At 47.7% G+C, this 27,926-nt stretch overlaps 1 protein-coding gene across 5 annotated transcripts in view; it reads left to right on the top strand.

The window, feature by feature from the left end:
* LOC123849865 (phospholipid-transporting ATPase ABCA1) overlaps positions 1–27,926 on the top strand; it is a 126,122-nt gene that overhangs the window by 71,652 nt on the left and 26,544 nt on the right. For 4 of the 5 annotated variants that reach the window (XM_064579297.1, XM_064579296.1, XM_064579298.1 and 1 more), the window contains 21 exons: positions 1,153–1,292; positions 1,624–1,740; positions 6,540–6,737; positions 7,478–7,683; positions 8,604–8,780; positions 10,458–10,680; positions 12,382–12,603; positions 13,020–13,224; positions 14,254–14,367; positions 16,198–16,369; positions 17,137–17,268; positions 18,201–18,343; positions 18,562–18,699; positions 19,453–19,673; positions 20,939–21,017; positions 21,835–22,037; positions 23,388–23,436; positions 23,584–23,697; positions 24,744–24,892; positions 26,366–26,490; positions 27,535–27,633. In XM_064579297.1, the coding sequence (XP_064435367.1) occupies positions 1,153–1,292; positions 1,624–1,740; positions 6,540–6,737; positions 7,478–7,683; positions 8,604–8,780; positions 10,458–10,680; positions 12,382–12,603; positions 13,020–13,224; positions 14,254–14,367; positions 16,198–16,369; positions 17,137–17,268; positions 18,201–18,343; positions 18,562–18,699; positions 19,453–19,673; positions 20,939–21,017; positions 21,835–22,037; positions 23,388–23,436; positions 23,584–23,697; positions 24,744–24,892; positions 26,366–26,490; positions 27,535–27,633 (3,226 nt within the window). Of the gene's footprint in view, positions 1–1,152; positions 1,293–1,623; positions 1,741–6,539; positions 6,738–7,477; positions 7,684–8,603; positions 8,781–10,457; positions 10,681–12,381; positions 12,604–13,019; positions 13,225–14,253; positions 14,368–16,197; positions 16,370–17,136; positions 17,269–18,200; positions 18,344–18,561; positions 18,700–19,452; positions 19,674–20,838; positions 20,912–20,938; positions 21,018–21,834; positions 22,038–23,387; positions 23,437–23,583; positions 23,698–24,743; positions 24,893–26,365; positions 26,491–27,534; positions 27,634–27,926 lie in introns of all 5 variants that reach the window. The other variant, XM_064579299.1, reaches the window with a different exon arrangement.

Raw genomic sequence — 27,926 nt, 5'->3', positions numbered from 1 at the left:
TGGCCCCGTGCTTTTTTTTTCCCCCCCCGTAAACCACATGGCCTCTGAGACGGCTGTTAATGTGGTGCGTGTACTGTCAGACTCAGGCATTTGATCTGCTGTTTGTTTTTGGTGCTTAGCTGCAAGGTAGTGTGAAAGAACCTTGTAACTCCATATCTGCTTCTCACACTTGGGCAGTTTCATGGGGATGTGTGTTCTGTGTCTCGTGGCAGCAAGGAGCCAGTGTTACAGTTTTAGACAATGGCATCATTTTCCTTGAACACATGATGCGAGTGAGCCTTTCTCCATTTCCAACCGCAGGTGTCTCTTTCAGACACTGAGTGAGGTAGCTTTTTATGCATTACTGTAACACAAGAACCTTTTATTCTTTCCTGGAGTAAAGCACTCCAGACATAGCAGGGTGCTTTGCAAGCCTGAAGGGGATGGCATTAGAGGAACTTCTCTGAAATGCTGTCCGCTCCACTCCCTCACTTGCAAGTCAACCCAAGGGAACCTTCCTCTGCAAAGCAGATCCAACTATGAGCAAATCCTTTTTTTTTTTTTTAATATATCCTCTCTGCAGCATATAGAGGATGCTTGCCATCTAAAAAACCCAAAATGAATTAAAAAAAAAAATTCAGGAATCCTTCTGGATAACCAAACCTCATTGTCTATTATAACTTTGGATTTTTCCTTTAGGAATTTTTATTACATATATTACATATACTTGTGATGAGACCTGTTAAAGGGAAATGTTTTATTTTTGCCCGAAAACTAAAATCTAAATTCAGGTCTCTGTTCTCAATGAAAACAAATTGGCAAGCTGACACGAGACTATGAATCTAGAGTTATGCAGGTATGTGGGCAGTAAAAACATTTTTCTAGATCCTCTCGGTTGTGAGTTACCCCTCACCAGTGTTATAATAAGCTCTGATTACTTGTCAAGCATTGTTGTAGGGGCTGTATAGATAACCTCTGTTAATCCTCACCACATCTCTGCCACGTACATAGTAACTGAGGCTCACACAAGTGAAGTTATTTGTTACATAGCTGTTACTAAGTGGTGGAACTGGGATTTGAACCCAGGACTGTTCGGCTAGCTCCAAAGCCCTTGTTAGTTCCTACAAGTATATGACCATGCGTATGAATATCTGTCTTTCGTCGTCTTCGTAGCTCCTTACTGCAATGATCTGATGAAGAATTTGGAGTCCAGTCCCCTTTCCCGCATCATATGGAAAGCTCTCAAGCCTCTGCTTGTTGGGAAGATCCTGTATACACCTGACACTCCAGTCACAAGGCAGGTTATGGCCGAGGTAAGCTGCGCAGGCCCAGAACTCCCTCTCTAGAATCCTCCTAGAGCCGTGGGCAAGAAAGTGAAGGTAGCTTCAAATGGATTGTATCGATTATGCTCACGGCTCTTCAGGGTTTCCAAAGAGGGAGAACCGCAAGTGTGGCCCAGGCCAGAGCTGACGTGGAGGGCCAGCTCTCCAGCCTTGGGTATTTGGATCATAGCTGCAGGCACCTCTTAGGGATGGGAAAAGACTGGAACAGCGATGGAGCATCTCGTCAGGGGGCAGCTGAATGTCTCATGGCCCTGTCTCTCTCCTTTTTTCCTGCTGCCTTTGGGTCCCCGACTGACTCCAGGTGAACAAGACCTTTCAGGAACTGGCTGTGTTTCATGATGTGCAAGGCATGTGGGAAGAGCTCAGCCCCAAGATCTGGACCTTCATGGAGAGTAACCCGGAGATGGACCTTGTTCGGGTGAGCATCCCTCGGATTACTGTGTGCTTGCTTGATGCTAGAGAGGGGAGTTTCTGGTCACTTTCCCAATGGTGACTGAGACGGGAATTCTTACATTTAACCAGGATAGATGTAGTAAGCACAGCTCCAGCTGCCGGGGATGGTGCACAGATAACGCTTTCGTGCACACCCGCATCCATGTGTCTGGTGGTCAAAAATCCGTTTTGCAAGAAACTTAGTGAGGGTTGGTATTGGTGATTGTAGGCCCCTGCCTATTGTCATTTCTGGTCCTGAAGCCAACCATGGCGTCTTATTTAGCCTTCCTGTATCTTGGTAGGGTCTCGACACAGGTGTGGGGGCAAAGGCCTGGCTCCTGGCTCCCGAGGCAGCCACCATTAAGGTGTGGAGGGGAATTGCCCTGAGTGCTTCTGAGCCACTTGAAAGGGATAAGTGCTCTAGAGACAATTAGATTCAAAAGCGGAGGAGTCTGAGCAAGAACAGAATGTTTTCTTTGTATGAGCCTGAGTGCCATTTAATCACATCATCCCTGCCTTGGGCTGAGTCAGAGAATCATTAGACCATTTCCTATCTCCGTGGTGAGGGAGGCCTCTTTCTTTTGTTTCTGCTGCCATTAAGAAGCAGGAATGGATTTTTACCAGGTTTCTTGTCTTGACACCTCATTGATCAGAGAGGGCTGCTGGGTTTTAGAGGTGGTGCCTGCTTGGAAGGTACTCTCCCAGGCTTAGGACTCCCCCTTGATGCCCTGGGGGTGGGGGTGGGGTGAGAAGTGCGATACCCAGGGGGCCTTCCAGTGATGGGAAAGCTGGAGTCATCTTTTTACTCTAGTCCTGTTCCATATGCAGAATTCTTAAATTGGGGCCTTTAAAAACTAAGGGACTTGGGTGAGAAAAACATGAACAATAATTTGCATGGATATATGGAATAATTCCTGACTAGTAATAACAACTCATGCCCTTCAAGTATGGGTCTCTGTTGGGCTCCAGTCTCTCCTCTAGAAGGGATTCATGTGATCCAGCCACGTACAGTGCCGTAGACGTAGGTGTGGTCTTGGGCCTCTTCTTACTGGTCCTATCCTTGGAATCCGATTTTTACTTGTTGGATGTCTTCTCCTTCTGTGTCTCAGAAGATTATGAGGGGTCCTGTTGAAGAGAGGGGTCCATGTGTTTTGGTCTGTAGGCAGATAGATGTTTCCCCTATTCTACTGATAATTGATTTTTAAAAAAAAAATTTAAGATTTTTATTTATTTTTTAAGTAATCTCTATATCCAGTGTGGGGCTTAAACTCAACCCCAAGATCAAGTCACATGCTCTGCCAACTGAGTCAGCCAGGTGTCCCTTATTTTAAAATTTTTAATTGAAGTATAGTTGACATAAAATATTAGCTGCTTCCCCTACTCTTAAGTGGAGAGTTTGGCTTGGATGCTCCAGCAGCACCTAGCTCCCAGTGTTTAGAGGACAAAGCTCTTATAAACATGGCCACAGCATTCGTTAGTAATTCTGCTGGCAGAACCCAGGATGTGCAATAGGAAATGTAGGAACTGTGGCTGGGGAGGAAGGCATGGCACGGGACATAGTTTGGAGGGCCTTGTGTATGAAACCAAGAACTTTTACTTTAAGTTCTGGGGGACCATGAACAAGTTTTAAGCAAGGAGAGATGCAGATACATTAATCTGATAACATCAGGTGGATTGAAGTATGGAAAGATGGAAGGCAGAGACCAGAATGGAGACTAGCCAAGTGGGGGGCCAAGGCTTCTGCAGGCGGTGAAGCCTGGTGGCTGCTTGATTGTGGAGGGGAAAAGATTTCTAGCAGGAGGATGGTGGGGATGTCCAATAGGCCAATGGGTACTGAGGCCTGGAGTGCAGGGAGGTGGTTCAGCTGGAGACACTGACTCAGGGCTCCTCAGTCTATGGGTGGAAGTTGAAGGAGCCTCCTCAACTGCTCTCTTTTCTCTCTGAAGTAGTGTTTCTCTAAGTCCACAAGCTTGGGCTGCTCAGTCCTCTGTACCCCCTACAGCCTCGTGTCTGGTATGTGAGGTGATGCCTGAGGCTTCTGCTTCTTTGGGGGTAGCTCTTGTGTTCCTTTCATTTTTCAGCTTTATTAAAGTGTAATTGACAAACAATTGTATATACTTAAGCTGTACAACATGTTTGGATATAGTATACGTTGTGAAATGATCAACACAATCAAGCTAATTAACATATCTATCACCTCACAAAGTAGCCTCATAGCAAATTTCAAGTATACAGTATTATTTTTTAAATAAGATTTACTTATGGGCACCTGGGTGGCTCAGATGGTTAAGCGTCTGCCTTCGGCTCAGGTCATGATCCCGGGGTCCTGGGATCGAGTCCCACATCAGGCTCCTGGCTCAGCGGGGAGCCTGCTTCTCCCTCTGACCCTCTCCCCTCTCATGCTGTTTCTCTCTCGCTCGCTCTCTAAAAAATAAATAAAATCTTAAAAAAAAAAAAAAAGATTTACTTATTAGAGAAGGAGAGAGCGTGAGCAGGGATGGGGCAGAGGGGGAGGCAGAGGGAGAGGGATAAGCAGACTCCACACTGAGTGCTGAGCCTGACACTGGGCTCAATCCCAGGGCCTGGAGACCAGGACCCCAGCTGAATATCAGATTCGGACGCTCAACGGATAAGCCACCCAGGCGCCCTGACAGTACAGTGTTGTTAACTACGGTCATTTTGCTGTGCATTAGATCTCCAGAACTTAACTCATATTGCATAACTGAAACTCTGTACCCTTTGACCTACCCATTTCCCTCACTCCCAGCCCCTGGCAACCACCATTCTGCTTTGTGGTAGCTCTTATCTTTCTGCTGTTTCCAGCTGTGTTTACGTGCACTGCATCACCCCCCAGATCAGGAGGCACCTCTCTGTTGTGTCACGAAGCCCACTGACACTACACTGTTCTCCTTTCTGAGCTGCTCTTTGCCTCCTTCATCGCAAGACCCTGCTTTCTCCCTGCTTTCATTCCTAAGGGCGATCTCAGGTCTCTTGAATCCCCTCAAGTACCTTGGAATGGCTGTGTGATCAGTGGTCTCATTGGACACATCTTTCTGGTCTTGCTGCCTTCCTGAACCATATTGCTCAAAGCCACACGGGGCAGGGCAGGCCTCACCCCAAACGCCATGTGTCTTCATTCAGCTCTTACTTGTTCCGAGTCTCCAAAGAAAGCCATTTCGGAATTGCTAACCCATACCTCTGTGAACTTTTTTGAGATAAAAATTTGTATCTGTTAACAAAAATACTTAATGTGTCTTACTGATGATAGTATAAATTGTTACTCCCTATAGGAAAGCAATTTGGGATGAAAATTGCAAGAGCCATAAAAAAAAGTGCTAACCTGTGTATCTCCATTCCGTACACCCTCAGGGATGTACCCTACAGAAATAATTTTAAAGAGAAGTCACTGTATGAGAGGAAATGTTATTGCTATAATAATTGTTATTGTGAGAAATTAGGGGAAAGATTTATGCGATCTGAAGAGAAACCAGCGTGTTGTTATTGTGAGAAATTAGAAATAAGCTAAATTCTTAGCAGTATGGGAATAGTTAATGAAATTATAGTATATATACTCTATAAAACCATTATGCTCCCATTAAAATAATAAATATGAAGCCACATGGGGGAAAAACTTAAATTGTTACTGGAAATAAGACGGATTTAAAAAGTAGCAGTGTTTGGCTCCTTAGAGATTCCATTTCAGTAGAACCAGAATTTCATCTCTCCCCTTGAAGCTGTGACAGGTGTTACACCTGCTTCTCCTTTTCCATGAGCTGAGTTGGAAGCTAACCCACTTTCCTGGCAGCACCTGTGTGGGTTTCTGCCCCAGCCCTCTGGATCTACTCGTTGAACACCAGATTAGTTTGTCTTTCTCTTCCATGTTGACTCACATGGGAAACAACCAGCCAGGGAACAAGACATGAAAGACAGGCCTCTTCTGCATCATAACCCATGCATCCTGCAATTTTACTTGGTTTTATCGTGGCAGCATGTTCCCAAACTAAACAGCACAAGTGGGTTTGTCTTAATTTAGTCTAGAGATAAGGTCATGAGGAGTCATCAGCTTGAGTCTCAAAAGAGGAAGACAATATAATGTGGGGGAAGGTACGGTAGAATCAGAATCCATGTTTCATACCCTGGCTTTCCTATGTATTAGCTGTGTGACTTTATGTTAGGGACTTGACCTTTCTGAACCTTTTTCCTCATCTGTAAAAATGGGAACTTTTGGACAGATCTTGCTCATGGAGTTGGGTGAAGTAAAACATATAAATGATCTAATATAAAAATTGTGCAGAGTAAGTATGATCATTGTTGTTCCTGCAGTTGATACTATTAAGCTAGGCTGGAAACATGGACTCTGGATTCAGACTAGTCTGACTTTGAGTCTCAGCTCCATGTCCTGTTAACATTATGACTCAGCCTTGGTTAAAATCATACTTTAAAAAAAAATTTTTTTTTTAAGATTTTATTTATTAGAGAGAGAGAACACAAGGCGGGGGGAGGGTCAGAGGGAAAAGCAGACACCCTGCTGAGCAGGGAGCCTGGCGTGGGACTGTATCCTGGGACTCCAGGATCATGACCTGAGCCAAAGGCAGTCACTTAACGGACTGAGCCACCCTGGCGCCCCTATACTTTTTTTTTTTTTCAACCTCGATATTCTTATCTATAAAATGGGAACAGTGTTATCTACCTCACATAAAAAGGTTAGGTTTTGTAAATCGTATAAGACTTAGGATCTAGACTGAGTTGGTGTTTATTGATTGTACTTTCTCGTTGGAATGGCAGACACTGTTGGACAGCAGAAGCAATGACCACTTTTGGGAACAGCAGTTGGATGGCTTAGACTGGACTGCCAAAGATATCCTGGCATTTCTGGCCAAGCACCCAGAGGATGTCCAGTCTGCTAATGGCTCTGTGTACACCTGGAGAGAAGCTTTCAATGAGACTGACCAGGCAATCCAGACCATCTCTCGCTTCATGGAGGTGAGGATCTGTTCCATGGATCATTTAGAAGAGCCTTTGGCTTCTTTCTCTGAGGTGGTGCAATAAGGTTTGGATTGGAGGAAAGTTTAGAAATAATGTGTAGTCTTATTTCCAGTAGTATCCTTCAAACCTGTACAGAGTGTACAGAAGGCACTCCTAAATGTTAGTTGAATGACTGAATGAATGAATAAATGGACCTAACTCTAGCTTTATTCTCTCTGACTGAGAAGTGTTTCTGTCCATTGTCTTCTAGGTTTTCCCCAGGTTTCATAGCTCAATACCTAATGTCAAGAAAGCATGCCCTTAAAAAGGCTTTATTTATGAAGTTTATCTAAGAACTAATAGGACACATTATATTTTAAAAATCTAGTTTTAAAAATTATGTGACTTAATAGGGACAAATAAGCGTTTTTTGTTTGTTTGTTTTGTCTGCTTACTTGGTTAGTTGACACTCAAAATTGCCAAGAAAACAGAGGAAAAGGAGGTATGATCCTTGTTTCAACCTCTTTCCCGCCACAAAAATCCATATAAGTAACTTATCTCTAAATACTTCTAGCATTTCTCTTAAGTTGTAGTTAACAAAAGGATCCATTCTCAATCGAATATTGGAAAATGACTTTGGAGAGGGTGAGGATAAAAATGTCACGCAGTTAGCACATCCCTCTTAGGACAGAGCCTGCCTTGGGCACTGCGTGTTTTCCTGGCCCCCAGCGTTCTCATGAAGGCTCTTCTTCCGTCAGTGTGTCAACTTGAATAAGCTCGAACCGGTAGCAACAGAAGTCCGGCTCATCAGCAAGTCCATGGAGTTGCTGGACGAGCGGAAGTTCTGGGCCGGTATCGTGTTCACCGGAATCACTCCTGACAGTGTGGAGTTGCCCCGTCATGTCAAGTACAAGATCCGAATGGACATTGACAATGTGGAGAGGACAAATAAAATCAAGGATGGGTGAGTTCAGTCTCCCCACACCAGCCAGTTTGGGGGAAGTCAAGAGCAGCTAAAATGACTAGAGGCACTTTGTTTTAAGTAATAATTTGGTAGAAATTTCACCCCAAAATAACTCCAATTGGTGGCATGATTTTGGTGAAAGTGGCACATTCATTGCTAGAGACAGTTATTTCAAAGGTCATAAAATAATCATCTTTTGACTCAGCATTTCCGCTCAAGAGAATTAATCCTATGGCATTAAATCAACAGGTAGAAAAGAAGAAATAAAGCCTTCAGGTTCCCTGTGCTAGCATTATCCATTTTTACAAAAAGGGGCAAACAGCTAGTAAAAAAGGGAATGATTAAGCAAATTTTGGTATGTCCACTTGATGAAATGTTAGGTAGCCAAGGAAGGGGAAAAAAACCAAACCAACATTCTGGTGGTGGTATGCTCATTCTCATTATATCTGTTTAAAAATATGTGATTTCACTCATATGTGGAATATGAGAAATAGGGCAGAGGATCATTGGGGAAGGGAGGGAAAGCTGAATGGGAAGTCATCAGAGAGGGAGATAAACCAGGAGAGACTCTTAACTATAGGGAACAAACTGAGGGTTGCTAGAGGGAAGGGAGGTGGGGGGATGGGGTAATTGGGTGATGGGCATTAGGGAGGGCACATGATGTAATGAGCACTGGGTGTTATATGCAACTGATGAATCATTGAACTCTACATCTGAAACTAATGATGTACTATATGTTGGCTAATTGAATTTAAATTAAATAAATAAATAAAAATATGTGCACAACTGAGACCATAAAATAAGATATAAATATATAAGATGAAAATAGGGGCTCTGTCATGGTGGTGGGATTGTGGGTGATTGGCTTTTTTTGATGTATGGTTCTAAGGAATATTTAGTCACCTGTGATTTGGTTTTAGGTACTGGGACCCCGGTCCTCGGGCTGACCCCTTTGAGGATATGCGGTATGTCTGGGGGGGCTTTGCCTACTTACAAGATGTGGTGGAACAGGCGATCATCAGGGTGCTGACGGGCACCGAGAAGAAAACTGGTGTCTATGTGCAGCAGATGCCCTACCCCTGTTATGTCGATGACATGTAAGTTACCACCGAGCCGCCATCTTCACGGAACTGGGTAACACTGTTCCCAGAGAGAGTACCTACACATACATACTTATACACACATGCGTGCACATACATCCAGAGGAGGAGATAGGATGCTTTGATTTTATGTATTTTACATGTGTGTTGATAGAAAAAAATCTTTTTTGAAATTCAGTGAAGATTTTAGGAAATAAGATGCCAGGTGTAGGTCGTTGATGGTTCCAGCCACATGGACACACATGTGCACATCCTGGAATCCTCCCTCCTTTTTCATCTGTAGTTACCAGTGCTTCTATTTTTTACATATCCTGCCCTTTTGGTCAAAGTTTGCTTAGTCTGCAAATTTCAAATGTGTCGTGACAAACACATGCAAGCACATACACACACATACATCCCCCAAACACAGAAACAGTGATCTAAACCTATAAAAGCTGCCTCCAGGTCCGTTTGTCCACTTACTCTTTATATGTGGTAAACTGCATTTTGAAACAATCTAAATAAAACTGAACAAGGCCTTTTTATCTTGGACTTTAGATAATCTTTCAGTGCTTAGTCACTAAGCTGACAAGATCTCGTTGTGGAAACTGTGCTTTTGGATCTAATGATTTTTTTTGAGAGAGAGACAGAGCGGGGGAAGGGGGAGGAGGGGCAGAGGGAGAGAGAGAATCTTAAGTAGGCTCCACCTGGGTGTGGGGGCTTGATCTCATGACCCTGAGATCACAACCTGAGCCGAAACCAAGAGTCAGGTGCTGAACTGACTGAGCCACCCAGGCACCCCTCTAATGATTTCTTGTGAGCGAGCATGGGCAGAGGTGTAGTTGCAGGCATCTGAGATATGTAATGTCTCTTCCAAATTCTGGAAATTCTCTCATTCTCCATTGTGGTGTATGTGTGTAGGGATCAGAGTGTAGAAGGAGTGGGGTTCCTCTTATATTTGTTCTGTGTTTTGCACTGAGCAGCTGTTTCCTTGCGTGGCTCGCTCTGGCTTTTCCAAGTCACCCTGAATTATCTTGTTTTTCACCTTCAAAAAGATTAGCCAGAGTTTTCCCAAGACCCCCCTCAGCCAAGATTTACTCTAGAAAGGATGTCTTAAGATGGGAACAGGAGGGAGCTTAGCGGCATTAAGGGCCTCTGCCTGTTGTCACATGGCTGGTAGGTGCCTAAGTAGTAAAGCTGGGACTTGGGCCTGGGCTCCAGGGTCCAAATTCTGTCCTTTTTACTTCACGGCCCACTGCCTTTCCTATTTCAGTTTGGAATCTGAAATATAACTGACAAGAGCTGCCTGAAGTCTATATCTGCATTATCTGTGATAAAAGTTGAGCAAGGCAGTAGGGACATGACCTTGGAGAAGTTGAACTATTGTGAGAGAAGGAGTTGGTTTTCTTGTTTTTGTTTTAGTACTTTAAAATAACGCACACCTCACAGTTACCTAGTGACTAAAGCAGGCCCCAAAGAAATTGTACTTGGCGGCACTTTGTTGGTCTAACTGTTAATACTACATTGTGCTCCTCATGAAGCATTTGATAACCTGTATGTTTTGGAGTCTGGAGAGCCTGCCCCTCGTTCACTCAGTCTTGGGGCTTCCTCTTGCACGCAGGCCCCGGAGGCAGTGGCCTCCGAGCCTGAATCTCACTCCCTGTAATTCTCCTCCGCCCTTCCCTGGGCCTCCAGCTTCCTGCGGGTGATGAGCCGGTCCATGCCCCTGTTCATGACGCTGGCCTGGATCTACTCCGTGGCTGTGATCATCAAGGGCATCGTGTATGAGAAGGAGGCGCGGCTGAAGGAAACCATGCGCATCATGGGCCTGGACAACGGCATCCTGTGGTTCAGCTGGTTCATCAGTAGCCTCATTCCTCTGCTCATGAGCGCCGGCCTGCTTGTGGTCATCCTGAAAGTAAGGCTGCCACCCTGGCTCCCTGCTGCCCAGGGACTCCTAAACAGCCCAACACAGGCTATGAGGAGAAAAGCAAAGATTATTTGGGAGGGAACGGGTCAGACGTGTCCTCTCCTGCAGTTCCCTTATTCTGTATTTGGGGAGAGTGAGAGTGACTTGCCCAGGGTCAACCCAGTTGGCTAGCGGCTGAGCAGGGCTAGAACCCAGGGCTCTTGCTTCCCATGTAGGCACACACGTGTGCCATGACATTTTCTGGGCAGTGGTTCGTGGCAGCATCTGAGAGCTGTTCATTTCCTTAGATGTATTGGGTGGTGATTCTGCCAGAATTTCTAAAAACCATAATCAGAGGGATACATATTATTGCAGGTTAGGTTTTTCTGGCAGCAGAGGCTGAGAGAGTTTGGTGCGGGGCTTATTACTCAGGATCAACATCTGTGGAAGGGGTGGGGAATGCGGAGGTTTGAGCATGGGAAGGAGCTGTGAGATGCAGTGCACGGCCAACCCCACGGGCACTTGGGACCATATACAGCTCACCGGAATTGTGCCTCATTGAGCTGAGCTGTCCAGCCCCAAGGCCTCCCTCCCTGACACCCAGACCCTGGGCCCCTCAGTCAGTTATTGGAATCATGAGCCCCCGGGCCAGGCAGCTTTCTGTGGCTGTGACAGACCCAGAGGAGGTTGACATCTAGAGGTTGTCTGCTGCGGCAGCTGGGCAGCACGTTCCCCCTTCAGGGGGACCCCAGGCAGTGCTGTTCTGTGCCACCCTATATGTTAATAGGTTTATATGCTAATCTCCTTTCCTTACAGTGATTTGTTTTAAGGAGGCATCATGTAAAAAAATATTTTCAAAGAGAGGGAGTATGAAGGGTGAGGAACTAATATTTAGGTTAATACTAGCTACTGTTAATACAAATGAGCACTTACTGATTGCCAAGCACTGTTTAAAGCGCATTCACCTGTGCTTTCTGATTATATCCTCACTAACCCATTTAACATATAAGGAAATGAGGCCAAGGAAGGTTAAGGGCTTCCCCGAGGTCACCCAGCAGTATGACAGAGTGAGTCTCGCTGAAATCAACCCCCGCTCATGCTCTGATATCTGACTGCAGGGGTGGAGCTCCCTGGTTGGGGTGGTGGTCCTGTGGCTGGCGGGGAAGAGCTGCTCTGCGACCACGTGCTGGCTAGTCCTCCTCAAACACACCCAGATGAACTGGCTAGAGATAGACTTGAAAGGCCCACAAGAATTTGGATGATTGTGAGAATGCAGAATCCATGGCAGGTCATCAAGGGGGAGAATAAGATTTCTTGGCCCTTTTCCATGACCTTTGGAGGGAGAAGTCCTATAGGATGCTGTCGCCCACAATTCTTTCTTGGTGCTGAGAGTCCTGGTCCTTATAAAAGGAGACACCAGGTAAACAGTAATTCTTGGAGAACCAAAGAACAGAATTGTCCATTGAGTTGAACCTTGATGAATTTCAGTCCCAGACTCTTCTCTTCCTGCCTCCACTCTTACTAGGCTGTGTGGTCTCGGGGTAGTCGTTATCCTTACTTAGGCTTCAGTTTCCCGATCAGAACAATGAGCTGCACTGCTCCTCCCTATTATCTCTCAGATGAGTATGAATAAACTCTTCTTCCCATAGATCATGCGAGGACGTGTGTGCTTGTTGAGACAGCACGTTTAATAGGTCTCTTCCTTCCCAGTTAGGAAACCTGCTGCCCTACAGTGACCCCAGCGTGGTGTTTGTCTTTCTGTCCATGTTCGCCGTGGTGACCATCCTGCAGTGTTTCCTGATCAGCACACTCTTCTCAAGAGCCAACCTGGCGGCAGCCTGTGGGGGCATCATCTACTTCATTCTCTACCTGCCCTACGTGCTGTGCGTGGCATGGCAAGACTATGTGGGCTTCACGCTCAAGATCTTTGTGGTGAGGAACCACCCCTGCGTAGTAACTGCACGCACAGCAGCCCCTGGCGCTTCACCTCCCCTTGCAGTCCAAGCCGAGAACGGGAAATGAGTGTGTGTGTCTGTGTGGGGGGGTGCAGGATTGCTGAGCCTTTGGGGCGTCTTTGGAAGCATAAAATTCTAAAAGTTTTACACTCTGTCATGCATGCATTTCTGAAATGTGTGTGCATAATGAGGGGTTATAAATAGAATCCTTTTCTGTGCTGCTAGTGAGCCCACTCCCCTCAAGGGATCTGTAGGTGAATACTTCCATATCTTGTAATTGATCCATTTTGCAAATTCAAATTTCTCTCGGTGAAATTTATATTAGAAGTGCCAGAAAATGAGAGACTAGGAGATGGATAAGATGGAGAAGTGACTTTTGCCTCTTTCTCACAGAGCCTGCTGTCTCCTGTGGCTTTCGGGTTTGGCTGCGAGTACTTTGCCCTTTTTGAGGAGCAGGGCATTGGGGTGCAGTGGGACAACCTGTTTGAGAGCCCCGTGGAGGAAGATGGCTTCAACCTCACCATTTCAGTCTCCATGATGCTGTTCGACACCTTCCTCTATGGAGTGATGACGTGGTACATCGAGGCTGTCTTTCCAGGTACATGGGGCTTCCACACAGCTTTAGCCATCAGCTGGGGAAAATGTAATTTCTAGCTGCCAAGCTCTGCCCGGTCTGTGGTGGAATTTCTGTAGGGCCTGGGGCTCCCCGGAAAGTGGCTAGGGCTTTAGACCCACGGCAAGCCCACAGTCTGAGGAGAAGCAGCTGATGCTGAAAGTATTACTGCTCCAGCTCTCATTTCCTGAGCCCTGTGTGCCGTGCTGTATCAAGTGTTGTGTAGACTTGGGGACTTGCTCTTAGACCCACTTTTTTGCAAATGAGAGAAGCAGGACTCAAGTAGCTTGCCTGTGGACACACAGCTGGTCAGTGTTGGTGCTTGGGGGTGAACCCAACTGGGTCACACTGGGTCAGCTAGTCTAGAGGGTTCCTCCTTCCAATGCTGGCCTAATTCTCTAATTCCATATCCCCAGAATGAGCCACCGGCAGAGGTTCTGTTTCCTGAGTACAGCTTGTAACGAGTAAGATATGTTGGCTCTAAGCCCTTACCTGTGATTTAATCAAACTAACATTCATGAAAATTCTTTTTAGTACTTCCCTTAAGTAAATCTCCTTGACCAAGACCTGCCGTGGATACGTGTTTATACAGATCAAATTCTAAGAGAGTGAGGTTTAACTTTTTCTGCTTCCCCTGGTTTTCCTCTAAGGGAGTGTATGTGGAATGTTCATTACCTCTACTTGAGCTTCCTGCATTGATAGGCAATTTTGTATCCTACAGATCTGGGTTCAGATTCTGAGTCCTTCCATTTACTGTCTGAGTGACCTCAGTAGGCTACTTACCCTCAGTTTCCTCATCTATAAAATGAGTGGCTGATAACCTGCCTCGTGGGGTTGTTTGAATGCATAGTAGGTGTCAGCAGATGTGAGCTCCCACTACCCCCACCTCCATCCCAGGGTGGTGTCACCTCCAGATGCTGTGTCAAGGAGGGAGTAGTTCTGGCTGGGATACCTCGGGAATGCTAGGATGTTGCTGTGCTTGGCTTCCATCTTGGTTTTTATCTTCGCTTGCAGGCCAGTATGGAATCCCCAGGCCTTGGTATTTTCCTTGCACCAAATCCTACTGGTTCGGTGAGGAAAGTGATGAGAAGAGCCACCCTGGTTCCAGCCAGAAGGGAGCATCAGAAAGTAAGTGCTGTCGACCTGCCCTTCCCTTAGCCTAAGTGCTGTTGCCCCCACTGACTGTCAGGGACAAAGGATGGCTTTAGCCCTTTAGAGAGTCTGGAACCACTCTAGGAGCAAAGAAATCACACACAATGCATCTTTCCAAATTCTCCCATGCCATTCGTGTCCAGTGCTATTGTTGACTTATCGGGGAGTCACTCTCTTGGTCCCTGAGGGCCATTGCCTTTGTTTTCTTGGCTTCTAGGAAAGAGGCCCTTGATATCTATACATTCACCCCTCCCACCCCCCCCCCAACACACACTCTTTATGATAAATTAACAGCTAGGAAGAGGGGGTAAAGACAACTGTGATTGAAGAACCATAACCTCGCTGCCCGCCTTGTCATGGTGATGGAAATATGAGCCTGTGTAGGCTGCCACTAAGTGGCTGTCAGAGCTCAGCCTGTGCTTCTTGATGTTCTCACCCTTCATTATCCAGAGCCCTAATCCTCTCCTGGCTCCTGACTGTAGGTGGAGGTGCCCACAGTTTAGCAAAGGCTCTGCCTTCTGGGCCGTTTGCTCTGGTTCTTGGAGAGAAACTGTTTTTGTGTTCAGTGTGGCTTTCTAAGTACTTAATGAGTCCCTTTCCTGCTGGTCTCCTCTGTGCCTTCACCTGGTTGCCAGTGGAAAAGTCTGCTGTTCTTAGGCATACTGGACAACCTACAGCCAGCCCTTGCCCACTGTCCCAGCCTCTTCTCCTGCTCTTCCTGCTCTGCTTGCCCAGTCTCCTCTTTACACCAAGCTTCTGTGTCAGTCTCCTAGAACACGTTCTGTTCTTCCACACCCCCATGCCTTTGTACGTACTCTGTCTTCTCACAGGAGAGCTCTTTCTCCAACTTGCCTGCCTTCCTCCTCCTTCCTCAAGATCTAATTCTGTACCTCATCCCTGAGTAGTCCTTCTAGATTCCCAAGTAGTCAGTCAGTTCCTCCTCTAAGATTGCATGGCATTGAAAAACAAACAAAAGGCTTTTCTATTTAAAATAATTGTAGACTCATGGATGTTGCAAAAAAAATAGTATTGGGAGGTTTCCCTTGTGCCTTTCATTTCCATTTCCCCCGATGGTAACATCTTGCATAACTACAGCACAATATCAAAACCATGACATTGACACTGGTATAATGTGTAGACCTTCTTCAGATTGTAGAATTTTACATGTACTCATTCACGTGTGTGTGTTTAGTTCTGTGCACTTTGTCACACCAGTCATGTAATCACCAGCTCAGTCGAGATGCAGAACTGTTCCATCCACACAGACTCCCTCATTCTGCCCCCTTAAAGCCACCCCCCTTCCTCCCCAGTCCCTGATACCTGTCAGCCACTACTCTGTTCTCCACATGGTATTTCCAGAATGTGATATGAATGGAACCATATAGTATGGAACATTTTGAGGTTGGCTTTTTGTCACTCAGCATTATTCCCTTGAGATCCATCCAAGCTGTGATGCATATCAATAGTTCACTCCTTTCCATTGCTGAGTCGTGTTCCATGGGCTGGGTATTCCACAGTTCTACGGCATTTTTAGATGTGTTTTTTAAACCGCTTTTCGCCTCCTGTATTTTGATTCCTTGTCAAGTCTTTTTCTCCCAATAGACTGTGAATGCTCCTTTATCAGTGAATTCCCATCACCAACACTCTTGCCCAAACAGGCCCTAAATAAATGTCTGCCTGAGAAACCAGAAGTATGCGTGGTGAGGGCAGCTGTGGGAGTACGAGCCCAGCCGCCATGTCTTTGTGCCCCACTCGTCGGTATTTGCCGTGGTTCATGCCCATCCTCTGTCTTCTGTCTCCTGACAGTCTGCGTGGAGGAGGAGCCCACACACCTGAAGCTGGGCGTGTCCATTCAGAACCTGATGAAGGTTTACCGGGATGGCATGAAGGTGGCTGTTGATGGCCTGGCCTTGAATTTCTATGAGGGCCAGATCACCTCCTTCCTGGGCCACAATGGAGCTGGGAAGACCACCACCATGTAAGAAGAGGGTGTGGCTGTCAGAATCAGCTGCGGGCAGGTTCCGTAGCGCAGTTAGAAGTCAGGATGCAAGGGCATTGTGTTGGTCACGGGGGCAAGGGCAGCGCCGGGGAGGAGTTGACGAATGTAAGATATTATCTCATCACAAGAGTGCTTTCCCCACGGCTGGTTTTGGCTAGATATCTCCTCGGCCTGAAAACAGCCTGGGAGCCCTCTTGGTGACCTTTCCCATTTGGTTCTCAGAATTCTGCACTGTTCCTGGAACCCTAAGGCTGTGACAGCTCCGAGAAAGGGTCTCCCTTTTGAGCTGGTTTGGTTAGAACTATGAAGCAAGAATGTGGGGAGATTGGATATGTTGGAGGGAAGTAGTGATTTCCAGGAGCTCTGTCGCTAAGGAGGTGTGAGACCTGGCCATGTGACTGCCCTTTCTGGGACCTACAGGGACCTATAAAGACGTTATGATGGGTGACTTCACGAGGGAGAACGGGCCATACACGCCAGAGTTAGCCTCAGTGACTTTTATTTTTATTTATTTATTTTTAAAAAGATTTTATTTAATTTTTTGAGAGAGAGAGAATGAGAGACAGAGAGCATGAGAGGGACTTGTTTGCTTTGTAGGGGTCAGTTCGGGTCTGTTAGGAAGGAATGGGGGTGTAGGGGGGTTGATGCCTCTGCTGCAGGTGCCCGGGCTCTGCGGCCTGGTGTGGAGCATTTCCAGGGGAATGGGGATAACACTGACTCTTGCACTTGTAAATTTTTGTCTTCAGGTCAATCCTGACCGGGTTGTTCCCTCCCACCTCGGGCACTGCCTACATCCTGGGAAAAGACATTCGCTTTGAGATGAGCACCATCCGGCAGAACCTGGGGGTCTGCCCCCAGCATAACGTGCTGTTTGACATGTGAGTACCAGCAGCACTTTTGAGAAGCACACCCTCCCTGGATGTGTGTCATGAGTCATGGGCCGAGGGGGACTTAAGCATTCTGCCTTCTGTGGGGGTGGCGGGTCTCACCTCCCTGCACGGTGAGACCCGGTCGTCCTTCCGTTTTAGGAAAAGTAGGAGGTGACTGTTGGGTGAGAGGTGTCCCATCAGTCCAGCTGGTGGATGAGGGCGTGGGAAAAGGTGCTCTCCATTACTGACACTCTAGAGGGCCAGTTAGCCTGTCTGCTCTCCCATCACTCTCCTCCCTGGCACCAGCTGCAGCTCTTAGCCCAGAGTTGGCAGTGCCTCGGGGCCCTTGTCATGATGGCCCAGCATTTCCTGCTCAAGACATTGCTTCCATTCAGGTGGGCCTGTCAGCAGTTCAGGCCCCCCAGGGAGCCCTCGTGGGGGAACAGAGAAAGACCTGGGCTCTGTGACCTTGGGCAAGGGCTTCTCCCCTTCTGGACCCCCGTCTGCTCTTCCCTAGAGCAAGCAGCTCAGGCTCATGTCCTCCATAGGGGCCTCCCTTCTCGCACAGTCTGAGTTCCTGGAGGGGGCTCCTCCAGGTGAAAGCCGAGCCAGCTTCTTGGTCGATGGTCGATTATGGGGTGGGCCCTTTGAGGACCTGGATTGAAAGTTGCAACTGCCTGATGTATGGTGGCCAGGCCTGCTGGGAATAGGCTGGAAGGGACCAGTCACATTTCAGCTTTGGCTTCTTCATCATCTCCGGTGGTTGCTTACGGTTGTTCTGTCTTGATTCTTCCCATTATTTTTCAGAAGTTGAGATAGTTAGAAAAGGTCGGGGTGGGGGGCAGTGGAAACATGCCCATTTTCTTCTGTTGTGGGTCAGGAAGCACTGGGTTCTGATGCAGCCCGTGCGGTGCAGAGCTGACCTGCCCTTCTGTCCCCAGGCTGACTGTGGAAGAACACATCTGGTTCTATGCGCGGCTGAAGGGGCTCTCGGAGAAGCATGTGAAAGCAGAGTTGGAGCAGATGGCCTTGGATGTCGGTTTGCCACCCAGCAAACTGAAAAGCAAAACAAGTCAGCTGTCAGGTGAGTCCCCCTCCCCCCGCCCCCAACACACACGCACGAGAAACAACAGCTGTCCCAGTGTCCCAGTGTGGGGGTGGGGGGGTAGGTCAGAAGTGTGTCCCTGACTTGTCCCCAGGTGGGTGCCTCTGATTGTCTCTCAGCGCCTCTGCCTTCGCTGTCTGGGGCTGGTCCTGGAACGTCTCTCTCTCTCTCTCTCTCTCTCTCTCTCTCTCTCATAGGCGGAATGAAGAGAAAGCTGTCTGTGGCTTTGGCCTTTGTTGGGGGATCCAAGGTTGTCATTCTGGACGAGCCCACAGCCGGTGTGGACCCTTACTCCCGCAGGGGAATATGGGAGCTCCTGCTGAAATACCGACAAGGTAGCTTGTGTGTGTTTATTTCGAGGGAGGGAGGAATGCAGGGGCTCTTGAGACGTATGGCTGCAGCCGTGGCTCATGGCTGTTCTTCACAGAGCAGCAGAATTGCTTCTCAGGAATGTGCGACTTCTTTTCTTAGAGCTCTGTGCTCACCCGTGGTCTGGATGTGGAAGGAAGACCTGGCTTACAAGACACTTAACATGTATGCCCTTCATTGTCTAGGGGCTGGCAAGAAGAGAAGTGGGGATAAAGGGCATGGTCCCCAGAGCTACTTCTAGCATAGAGCTTGGACATGTCTGTTACGACTGTGTTCCCCTCTAGACCGATGGCTGAGAACAGAGGCTATGTCTTTGTTCATCTCTGTCCCCAGCATGATACACAACATATGTTTGTTGAAAGTGGGGATGGGCAAATGAGGAACATGGACTTCGGAGCCAGTTCCAGCTGGCCCTGAGACCTTGGAAAAGTCATTTAACTTGTCTCCGTTTCTTTACCTACAATAGTAGTAGTGCCTGCCTCATAGAAGCCTTAGTGAAATGAGAATGCATGCAGACCGCCTAGCACCCTGCCTGGCGTGTGGCAGATTCCCGAACGAATGTTCCTGTTCTGATTTCTGTGAGGATGGCTTTGCCACACAGGCTTCCAGATTCCTCTGCCTCAGTGACCCCTGCGGATAGATCTGTCGTGGCAGCTGCTTCAGTCCCTGAGAACCAGGAGGCCTCACTCGTCCCGTGCCCTTGTGTTTGTGCCTGGCAGGCCGCACCATTATTCTCTCCACGCACCACATGGATGAAGCAGACATCCTGGGGGACAGGATTGCCATCATTTCCCATGGGAAGCTGTGCTGTGTGGGCTCCTCCCTATTTCTGAAGAACCAGCTGGGAACAGGCTACTACCTGACCCTGGTTAAGAAGGATGTGGAATCCTCCCTCAGTTCCTGCAGAAATAGCAGTAGCACTGTGTCGTACCTGAAAAAGGTGAGCCGTGTTTTCGGTGCTGGGGGGCGCTGGGCTTGTTGGCTGGGAGTGGCTTGTCCACTGGCTTGTCCATGTCCACCCCACTCTGCCGCATGGGGGTCACCATCTCCCTTGGGAATCACATCATACTTCCTGTGTGGAAAGCGCAGGACACATCTGTTCCTGCAGTGACCGCGTGGTTGGATCCCACTTCCTTCTTCCTGTGGGGACTTTATTAGAGTGAAGAAAAAAGACTCGCCAGGAGTGACGAGCCCGAGCTGCAGAATGCTCTGTCATTCCTGCTCATTCCCTTTGAATCTCATTGACCTTAACTTCTAAACTACAAAACAGCAAATATTTATTGAACACTGATTTCATGGTGGACACGCTAGCAGATTCTGGGCATAAAAGAAAATGACAGTACTAGTTAATTTTTTTGCAGCATCGTTATCATTTATAAACTTTTCTTTTTTTTTTTTTTTTTTAACTTCCTTCATCTCGAAGTGCCGAACAACAGTGGGAGGGAGGTATTGTGATTATTATCTCAGATTAGGGAAATGAGGCTTTTAGGCCAGCGAGCAGGTAAGTAACAGAGGTGGGACCAGAACCCAATAACCAGGTAGGTTTTCCTCTGTTCCACTATACATGCCTGAGATCCATTTGTGTGCTGGAACCAGTGGCACCTAAAACATTTACGTCCCAGCCTTCACCTCCCGTCTGCTTATCTACTTTTTAACTAGTGCCTGTTACTCCAAGTGTGGTCTGAGGACCAGCAGCACCGGGATTACTCTGGAGCTTGTTAGAAATGCAGAAACATGGGCCCAGCTCTCAGACTCACTAAATCAGAACCTGCATTTTAGCAAGGTCCCCTGGTGGCTCAACATAAGTCAAGGCTTGAGAGGCACCGAGCCAGATAACCAGGCAGGTGAATCCATGCTAGGAGGGTCAGTGGATGCCTGGCGACAGCGTTCATCGCTGGCCCCCCTTCCGTTGTGGCTGTGCTCCCTGACCTCCTGTGCACACAGCACACGTGTGTCAGCAGCTTCCGAAGCCACGGCCGCCCCGTCAGTTGCCTCCCAGGAGGAGCCACGCAGTAGGGCTTCGTGGAAGCCCGCCCTGGCGAAGGTGCTGGTGGCTGTACCTTGCTCGGTCCCTGACCCATTCTCACCTCCTTCTTTGCCATCAGGAGGACAGTGTTTCTCAGAGCAGTTCTGATGCTGGCCTGGGCAGCGACCATGAAAGTGACACGCTGACCATCGGTAAGGACTCTGGGGTTTCTTATTCAGGTGGTGCCTGAGCTTCCCCCAGCTGGGCAGAGTGGAGGCAGAGGAGGAGAGGTGCAGAGGCTGGTGGCGCTGACTCAAGGTTTGCTGCTGGGCTGGGGCCGGGCGGGGGTGGGGGGTGCTGGGAGAGGGTGCAGCTTGGTGGCAGATTGGCTTAACGCTTGCTGGGGGGCTCGGTGTGGGAGTTGGCAGGGCAGTGACCCCGAGAGGCTGACGTGATTGGGGGTGGGGGATCTCCTGGGGAATGGATCTGGCTGGACACTGGAGACCAGGGTGAGGTGCTGAGGGCCAAGCCATGGGGGAGGGATTGGATCTCAGTAGCTAAGGAGAGAGAGAGCCCAGGAGACGGAGAGCAGTCTGCTGGGTCCTCCTTTGGCACAATATATAGGACACCAGTGTCACCAGTAACACCTGTGGAGCAGAAGCCTTTACTGTGTCCATCGGTGCCCAGTCCTAACAACTGTCTTTTTCCAGAGAGATGTCTTCCTCCACGAACTGTTTGATTAGCCCTTTATTGACATAAATAGAAGGAGCCTCGTTTACAGGTTAGGGAAGGGTGAAGAATCGTTTAATTTTCCATTGCTCAGGTCTTCCATTGAAGACTCCTAGAGTTCAGGCAATAGACACAGGCTTTCCACCTCTGAAAGTCTTCCACCCACCCACAATGTACTGAGAACCTACAGTGTTCCTGGCTTTGGTGAATAAGACCTAGTCCTTGCTCCCAGGAACTCTCAGGCCAGAGATGAACATGCGGAAAGACTTAAGTATTGGGGACGGGTGTCCTGCGTGGACACCTGGCTTCTGAGGGGTAGGCAAAGGGAGAAGGTGAGGCATGGCTGGCCCTTGATGTGGGGGGCCTCTGAGCCGCCTGAGCTGTCCTTGTGCTTTGGTCCCTACAGATGTCTCGGCCATCTCCAACCTCATCAGGAAGCACGTGGCTGAGGCCCGGCTAGTGGAAGACATTGGGCATGAACTGACTTACGTGCTGCCCTACGAAGCTGCCAAGGAGGGGGCCTTTGTGGAACTCTTCCATGAGATTGATGACCGGCTCTCAGACCTGGGCATCTCCAGTTACGGCATCTCGGAGACAACCCTGGAAGAAGTACGTTCAGTGACTGACTGTCCGAGTATAGCAGGTCCCACAGTCCCAAGGCCAGACAGGTAGCCTGCTTTTCCCCCAGGGGAATAGGATTACCATGGAGCTGGTCATTTGAGGCCTTATATCATTGATATTGGGGTATTACTGCCATAGTTAACCCTTTAAAGTGGTGGGAGATGGCAGGAGAGCTAGATTAGGATTGCTCCCTGACATGGCTGTGTCATGGCCATGCGTAGGAAATAGCCAACATTTATGGAAAATCTGCATGTGCCTCGTGCTGACCTGGGTGTGTGGGGGTTTTTTGCTGTTTTTTGTTTGTTTGTTTTAATTATTGTAGGGGTGCCTGGGTGGCTTAGTCGGTTAAGTGTCCGACTCTTGATTTCAGCTCAGGTCATGATCTCAGGGTCGTGAGATCAAGCCCTGTGTCAGGCTCTGTGCTCAGCGCGGAGTCTGCTTGGGATTCTCTCTGTCTCTCTCCTTCTTCCCCTCCCCCCCATTCATGCACACTCCCTCTCTTTAAATAAATAAAATCTTCAAAAAAAATCATTGTAACTTAATATTATCCCTATAATAAGATGAAAAGGTGGGCACTCAGGGATGCCGAGCTAGGATTCAGCATCGAGGGTTTGGGCTACAAAGCCCATGCTCTCTCTACTGTGTAGCAGCACCTGCCTTTAGAGACCACAGCATCATAGACCTGGAGGGCTGGGAAGGATACAAAAGTTGTCTGGCCCAGTGGTCCCCAAGCTTGACCAGGCAGAGAAATCATCTGGGGATATTACTGACAATAAAAATTCCAAGCCTCGGTGCCAGGGTCTTTGAATGAGAATTTCTGGAGGTAAGACCTTAATGTCTGTGCTTTTATTACATGCTTTCCAGGCTGTGGTCTGTAGTCCAGAGTTTAGAAATCATTGGCTAGTTCACATTGTCTTACGATGTTTGAATCCCTGATATAATATTTCTAGTAATGGGAAGCCCATCATTTTTTGATCATTCTGTCTTGGATGACTTAGCATGGTGCTAGCCTACTCAAGAGATTTGGGGGCCACAGACCTGGAAGGAGCTACCTTACGTGTTCCCTGTAGATACAGAACACATTTCTTCTGTAGTGTTCTAATGTCAAACCTTTAATTTGAAAAAGATTGTCTGGATTGATAGTTCTCACTACCGGGGAAATGTTCTCTGGTTAAAAATGCCTTCACTCCCAAATGACTGGCAAAGTATTACTAATAATTGAAGCTTTTACTTTTTGTCTTTAGGGGCTAACAAGCCACTCAATAATGTAATAATCATGGCGGTGATGATTGCTTTCATCACGTGATGCTTACACTATTCTCACTACCGTTTTTTCAGATATTTCTCAAAGTGGCCGAAGAGAGTGGGGTGGATGCTGAGACCTCGGGTAAGCCTCGGGGGGAGCTGTATGCTCTGGGAAGTGCCTCTGTAGGCCATCTTAGCTCACCAGTGTTGTCCCTTTCCCTTTGACTTGAGGAGGGCTTGTTTTGTTACAAATAAAATAAAATGTGGAATTCCTTCCTTTTGTCTGCAGATGGCACCTTGCCAGCAAGACGAAACAGACGGGCCTTCGGGGACAAGCAGAGCTGCCTTCGCCCATTCACTGAAGATGATGCTATTGATCCTAATGATTCTGATGTAGACCCAGGTCTGTTTGGGCAAGATCTGTGTTCCATTGTTTGAAAGTGAATTTCTTGTCTTGTGTTACTCCCACGTTACCTTTTAACGGCCTTGAGCGTGGGATAATAGATGCCTACAGGGTCCAAAGGGTAGTGGGATGATGAAAAAAGCCACATTTGCTTTTCCAGCATTGGGCAAACCATAAAACCTGAAGGAGCCCATCCTCATCACTTTTTTCATTTAGTTGAGAAATTTCACTTGAGACACATATAAAAGGATGGTCCCTCAGTCCTCTGAATCCATTTTTATCGTTTCTGTGGAGACCCAGTTTCTTGCCTAGATAAGGTATTTAATTGTTGATGAATGATTTTGAAATAAGTCAGTTTTTAGAGCTAATTGTACCTTAGACTTAGATATTCTGGATGAGTGTGTCCCTCTGTGTTTGACTGGGATGGAGAATGGAAGACAAGAAGTCAAGCAAATCTTGGTAAAATGTGAAAGCGCCTCAGTTAGGAATCATTAGTTTAAGACAAGGATTTTTATACGATTTTGAGGTACAGAAACCTTTCTCCCAATCCTGCTCCTATGAGTGTGTGGCCCTCATGTTTTCCCTGATTTCAGACATTGTCTGTACTTAGATCATTTGAATGTGTCTATTTTTACCAAAATAATAGATGGTAGACAAATCAGCATTGTCCGTTCTCAATTATGTCAGCCTAAATGCATGGCCTATCTCATAGAATATTTTATAAGAAATTGGGGATGACTTGGTTCATCTGAATGACTTGATGTACAACAGTTTTGTGTGAATGCTTCTCTTCAGTTGTCTCAAGGCACCTTCATTTTGTGCACTCCTCACATGAGGACTGGAAGGCAGAAAGCTCTACTGTTGGACATCTGGGGTCCTAGCTTTTCCTGGGACATTGATTTGTCATGAAGGCCCTTGACTTCTGAGAGACTTTGGCTTTCAAACACAAGCCTCCAAGATGGTTGCTGAGGATGATGGAGGGCGGAGCATGGTGAGGTCAAGACTGCCTCAGATACTAGGTGACCTTCAGTGTTGGCTTCTTGCAGAATCCAGAGAAACAGACCTGCTCAGCGGGATGGACGGCAAAGGCTCCTACCAGGTGAAGGGCTGGAAGCTCACACAGCAGCAGTTTGTGGCCCTTCTGTGGAAGAGGCTGCTGATTGCCAGACGGAGTCGGAAGGGATTCTTTGCTCAGGTGACAAGTGCTGCTCCAGGCCAGTGACTCTGGCTCCCCGGGTGGGCCGCAGGCTCCCTGACCAGTGCAGGCAGGGGAGGGTCATGGTTGTGAGGTGGAGCTGGAGCCAGACTTTCCGTATTTCAATCCCAGTCCTGCTTCCTGCCGCTCACGCATCTGCGGGCGAGTTACTTCTCTGTGCCTCCGTGTCCTCATCTTTAGAATGAAGATAATGTGCCTATGACATAGGGTTGTTATGAGGATTAAAGTGAGTAAGTGCTTAGAATGGGGCCTGGCATTAAGTCGTGCTGTGCTCTGTGTGTGTGTGTGTGTGTGTGTGTGTGTGTGTGTGAGGTTTATGGTAGAGGACAGCGTAACAAGGACAGAGTTTAGGAAAATTGGCTGGGCAAATTCAGTTTTCATAAGCTGAGATGCACTTGACATATAAACTTCTTGGAAACATGACTTTTCTCTAAAGTGATGTTTAACTGCAAATTGACAGAAAGGTAGCCGGAGAGGTCAGAAAAAAATGGGCAAACAGAGAAGACTCCTTACACTGTTGCCTGCATGTCAGTGTTTGCATGCTAAGTTGCTTGGTCAGAAGGGATAAAATTATCCCGCTGTATAAAATCGAGAAGTATAGAGAAAGTGTCTGTAGAGATTCTTCCCTGCAGACTCTGTGGGTAATGCAGGGAGTATGAATTTGGAGCATGCAGACCTGGGTTGGAATTCTGGTTCTGCCACTTATTGGCTGTGTGACCTTGGGCAAGTTGCTTCGTCTTTCTGAGCTCAATTCCCTTGTTCGTTGATTGGTGATAGAGTTGTAACGATAATGAAATGAGATGATTGTCATAGAGTATTTTCCCATAAAGAAGGATTTGGGTGATGACGCGTTTTGAGGCCATCCCATGGTGACGGCGGACGCTGTCCCCTTTCAGAGCGTGGGGTCTGACTGGGTCGCTTAGTCTTGGTCTGTAGATTACAAGTGAGAGGCCGCAGCGGGAATGACTTCACATGGGTACACTTGTAGTAGGACAGAACCAGGCTTCGGGTCTTCTGGCTCCTGGTGCAGGGCTTGTTCTCTCGGCCTTTCTCTGAGCTGAGCCGGGCTCATGGCTCATCGTGGTCTTTCTCAGGTCTTCGGTGGGAAGAGAGCAGGACCCAGAGTTCTGAGTCCCCCTGACATGTGGCCACTGTTTATATCTCTCTGAAGTTTTGAGCTTCGTGCCACTGCGAGGTGTCCACAGCCTCTGGCCTTGTGCTGCCAGCCTCCAGAAATGCCCTGGAGGGAAGAGGTTTCGGTGGCAGGATCTGCTGCTTCCCACCTGCCATGAATGCCTTGGTGGAGCTCTGTTCTGGGTCCCGTGGTGCTCACTTGCATGCTGGCTGGGCTGGGGAGGCTGGCTGGACTCTTAGGGGCTTGCCCCAGGCCCCTTTTTCTGTCACTTGGCCTTGTTTTGCCACTTCCTTTCCCCCTCTGTCCGCTGGCTACAGATCGTCCTACCAGCTGTGTTTGTCTGCATTGCCCTGGTGTTCAGCTTGATCGTGCCCCCCTTTGGCAAGTACCCCAGCCTGGAACTTCAGCCCTGGATGTACAACGAACAGTACACGTTCGTCAGGTACGTGTTTGCTTTCTGTGCCCTGGAGAGAAGAGAGCTCAGGCAGACTGAGGGTGTTGACGCTGCTGAGGGCCAAGGGCAGGTGGACTCGAGAATCACGCGGTGGAGTGGATTTTATCAGCTGTTCCAAAGCCCCGACACAGACTAGTATCGTATGCAAAGAACAGCAGGGAATTGAACCTCCACTGACAGACCCGTCCTCTGTTCCCACTTTTGAGCTCCTTTCTTTTTATCCTACAGTCATCAGGAACAGGCATCTGTGTTTTACGTAAATAATCTGCCCTTGCAAAACATCTATGAGGAAGCTATAGTATTTGGGCTTTTCATAGCTGTGTCTTAATTTTGTCGCTTCATCCCAGGGCTTCCGAACATGGGCACGGCATCATACCTCCAGGTTCTTGTTTGTCTGCACGGTACATTTCATGTGTTTATTACGTCACAGATACGGCGGAGCGAGTGTTCTTTAGACACGGATGCCAGCTACTCTGTAACAATCCAGTGCTTCAAACAAAAGCACAAAGGAATTTCTCTACTTCCTTCCACAGAAGTTTTCTTCAGTCTTGTAGTATTTGTAGACCTTTAGATGGGGAGAAGCATCTCCGTGATGTAAAAGGGGAGCTTTAAAAGAAACGAAAACAAAAAATACATAAGCACGTGAATTGGTTCTTCCTTCTCTAGCCCCATGTTTCTTTCCTGTCTGGTTCAGGTTTCATGGAAAACTGTGAAAGTATTTTTGAAAAACCGATCCTTAATGAATTTCTGCACATTAAAATACGTGTAGAAATGTGCGTGGCTGTTTGCACATGTGCGCACACCCATTCATTACAACCTACACAAGCTCAGAGGGCTGTCCCTTACCCTGATCCCAAATACGCAGTCAGTGTCCGCTCCTTTTGGGTAGGTTTTGTGTTTTATTCATTTCTGATAATGAGCGCCTGGCATACCGGAAGTGCCTAATAAAGTGTTCAGTTTAGAGAAACAATTCCACCTCCCAGTTCCTGGTTTTAATGAATTGCTGAGCTGGCTGCTGTCATGTACCCACAGTAACGATGCTCCCGAGGACACGGGCACCCAGGAGCTCTTGAATGCCCTCACCAGACACCCCGGCTTCGGGACCCGCTGTATGGAAGGAAATCCAATCCCGTAAGTGCCCCTTGAGCCAAGAGACCCTTGACAGCTGGGTTGTCTTATGCTTGTCACCCGGGTTTGTTGTCTGCTCTATTACCTTTATCAGCTGTGATAGATGCCCCTCGTTGCGACTAGTATCATTTGTCCTTCGAAGCATTTTTTATTTTTAAAAAGCTGATTGAGTAATCTAACCAGAATCTAGGAACAAACAGAGCCGACTAGGAGAGTTTTCTATCATCCTGCGGAGTAAAATCACTGCAGACATTTATTTACTGCTTTAGAGATTAATATTTAATTCAGATAGCACT

This window comes from Mirounga angustirostris, unplaced genomic scaffold (assembly GCF_029215605.1).
Source record: "Mirounga angustirostris isolate CCGP_5_RB_7025 unplaced genomic scaffold, mMirAng1.0.hap1 SCAF_15, whole genome shotgun sequence".
NCBI classification, from domain to species: Eukaryota; Metazoa; Chordata; class Mammalia; order Carnivora; family Phocidae; genus Mirounga; species Mirounga angustirostris.
Note: the sequence above shows the minus strand (reverse complement) of the source record. Positions and strands in the feature narration are given on the sequence as shown.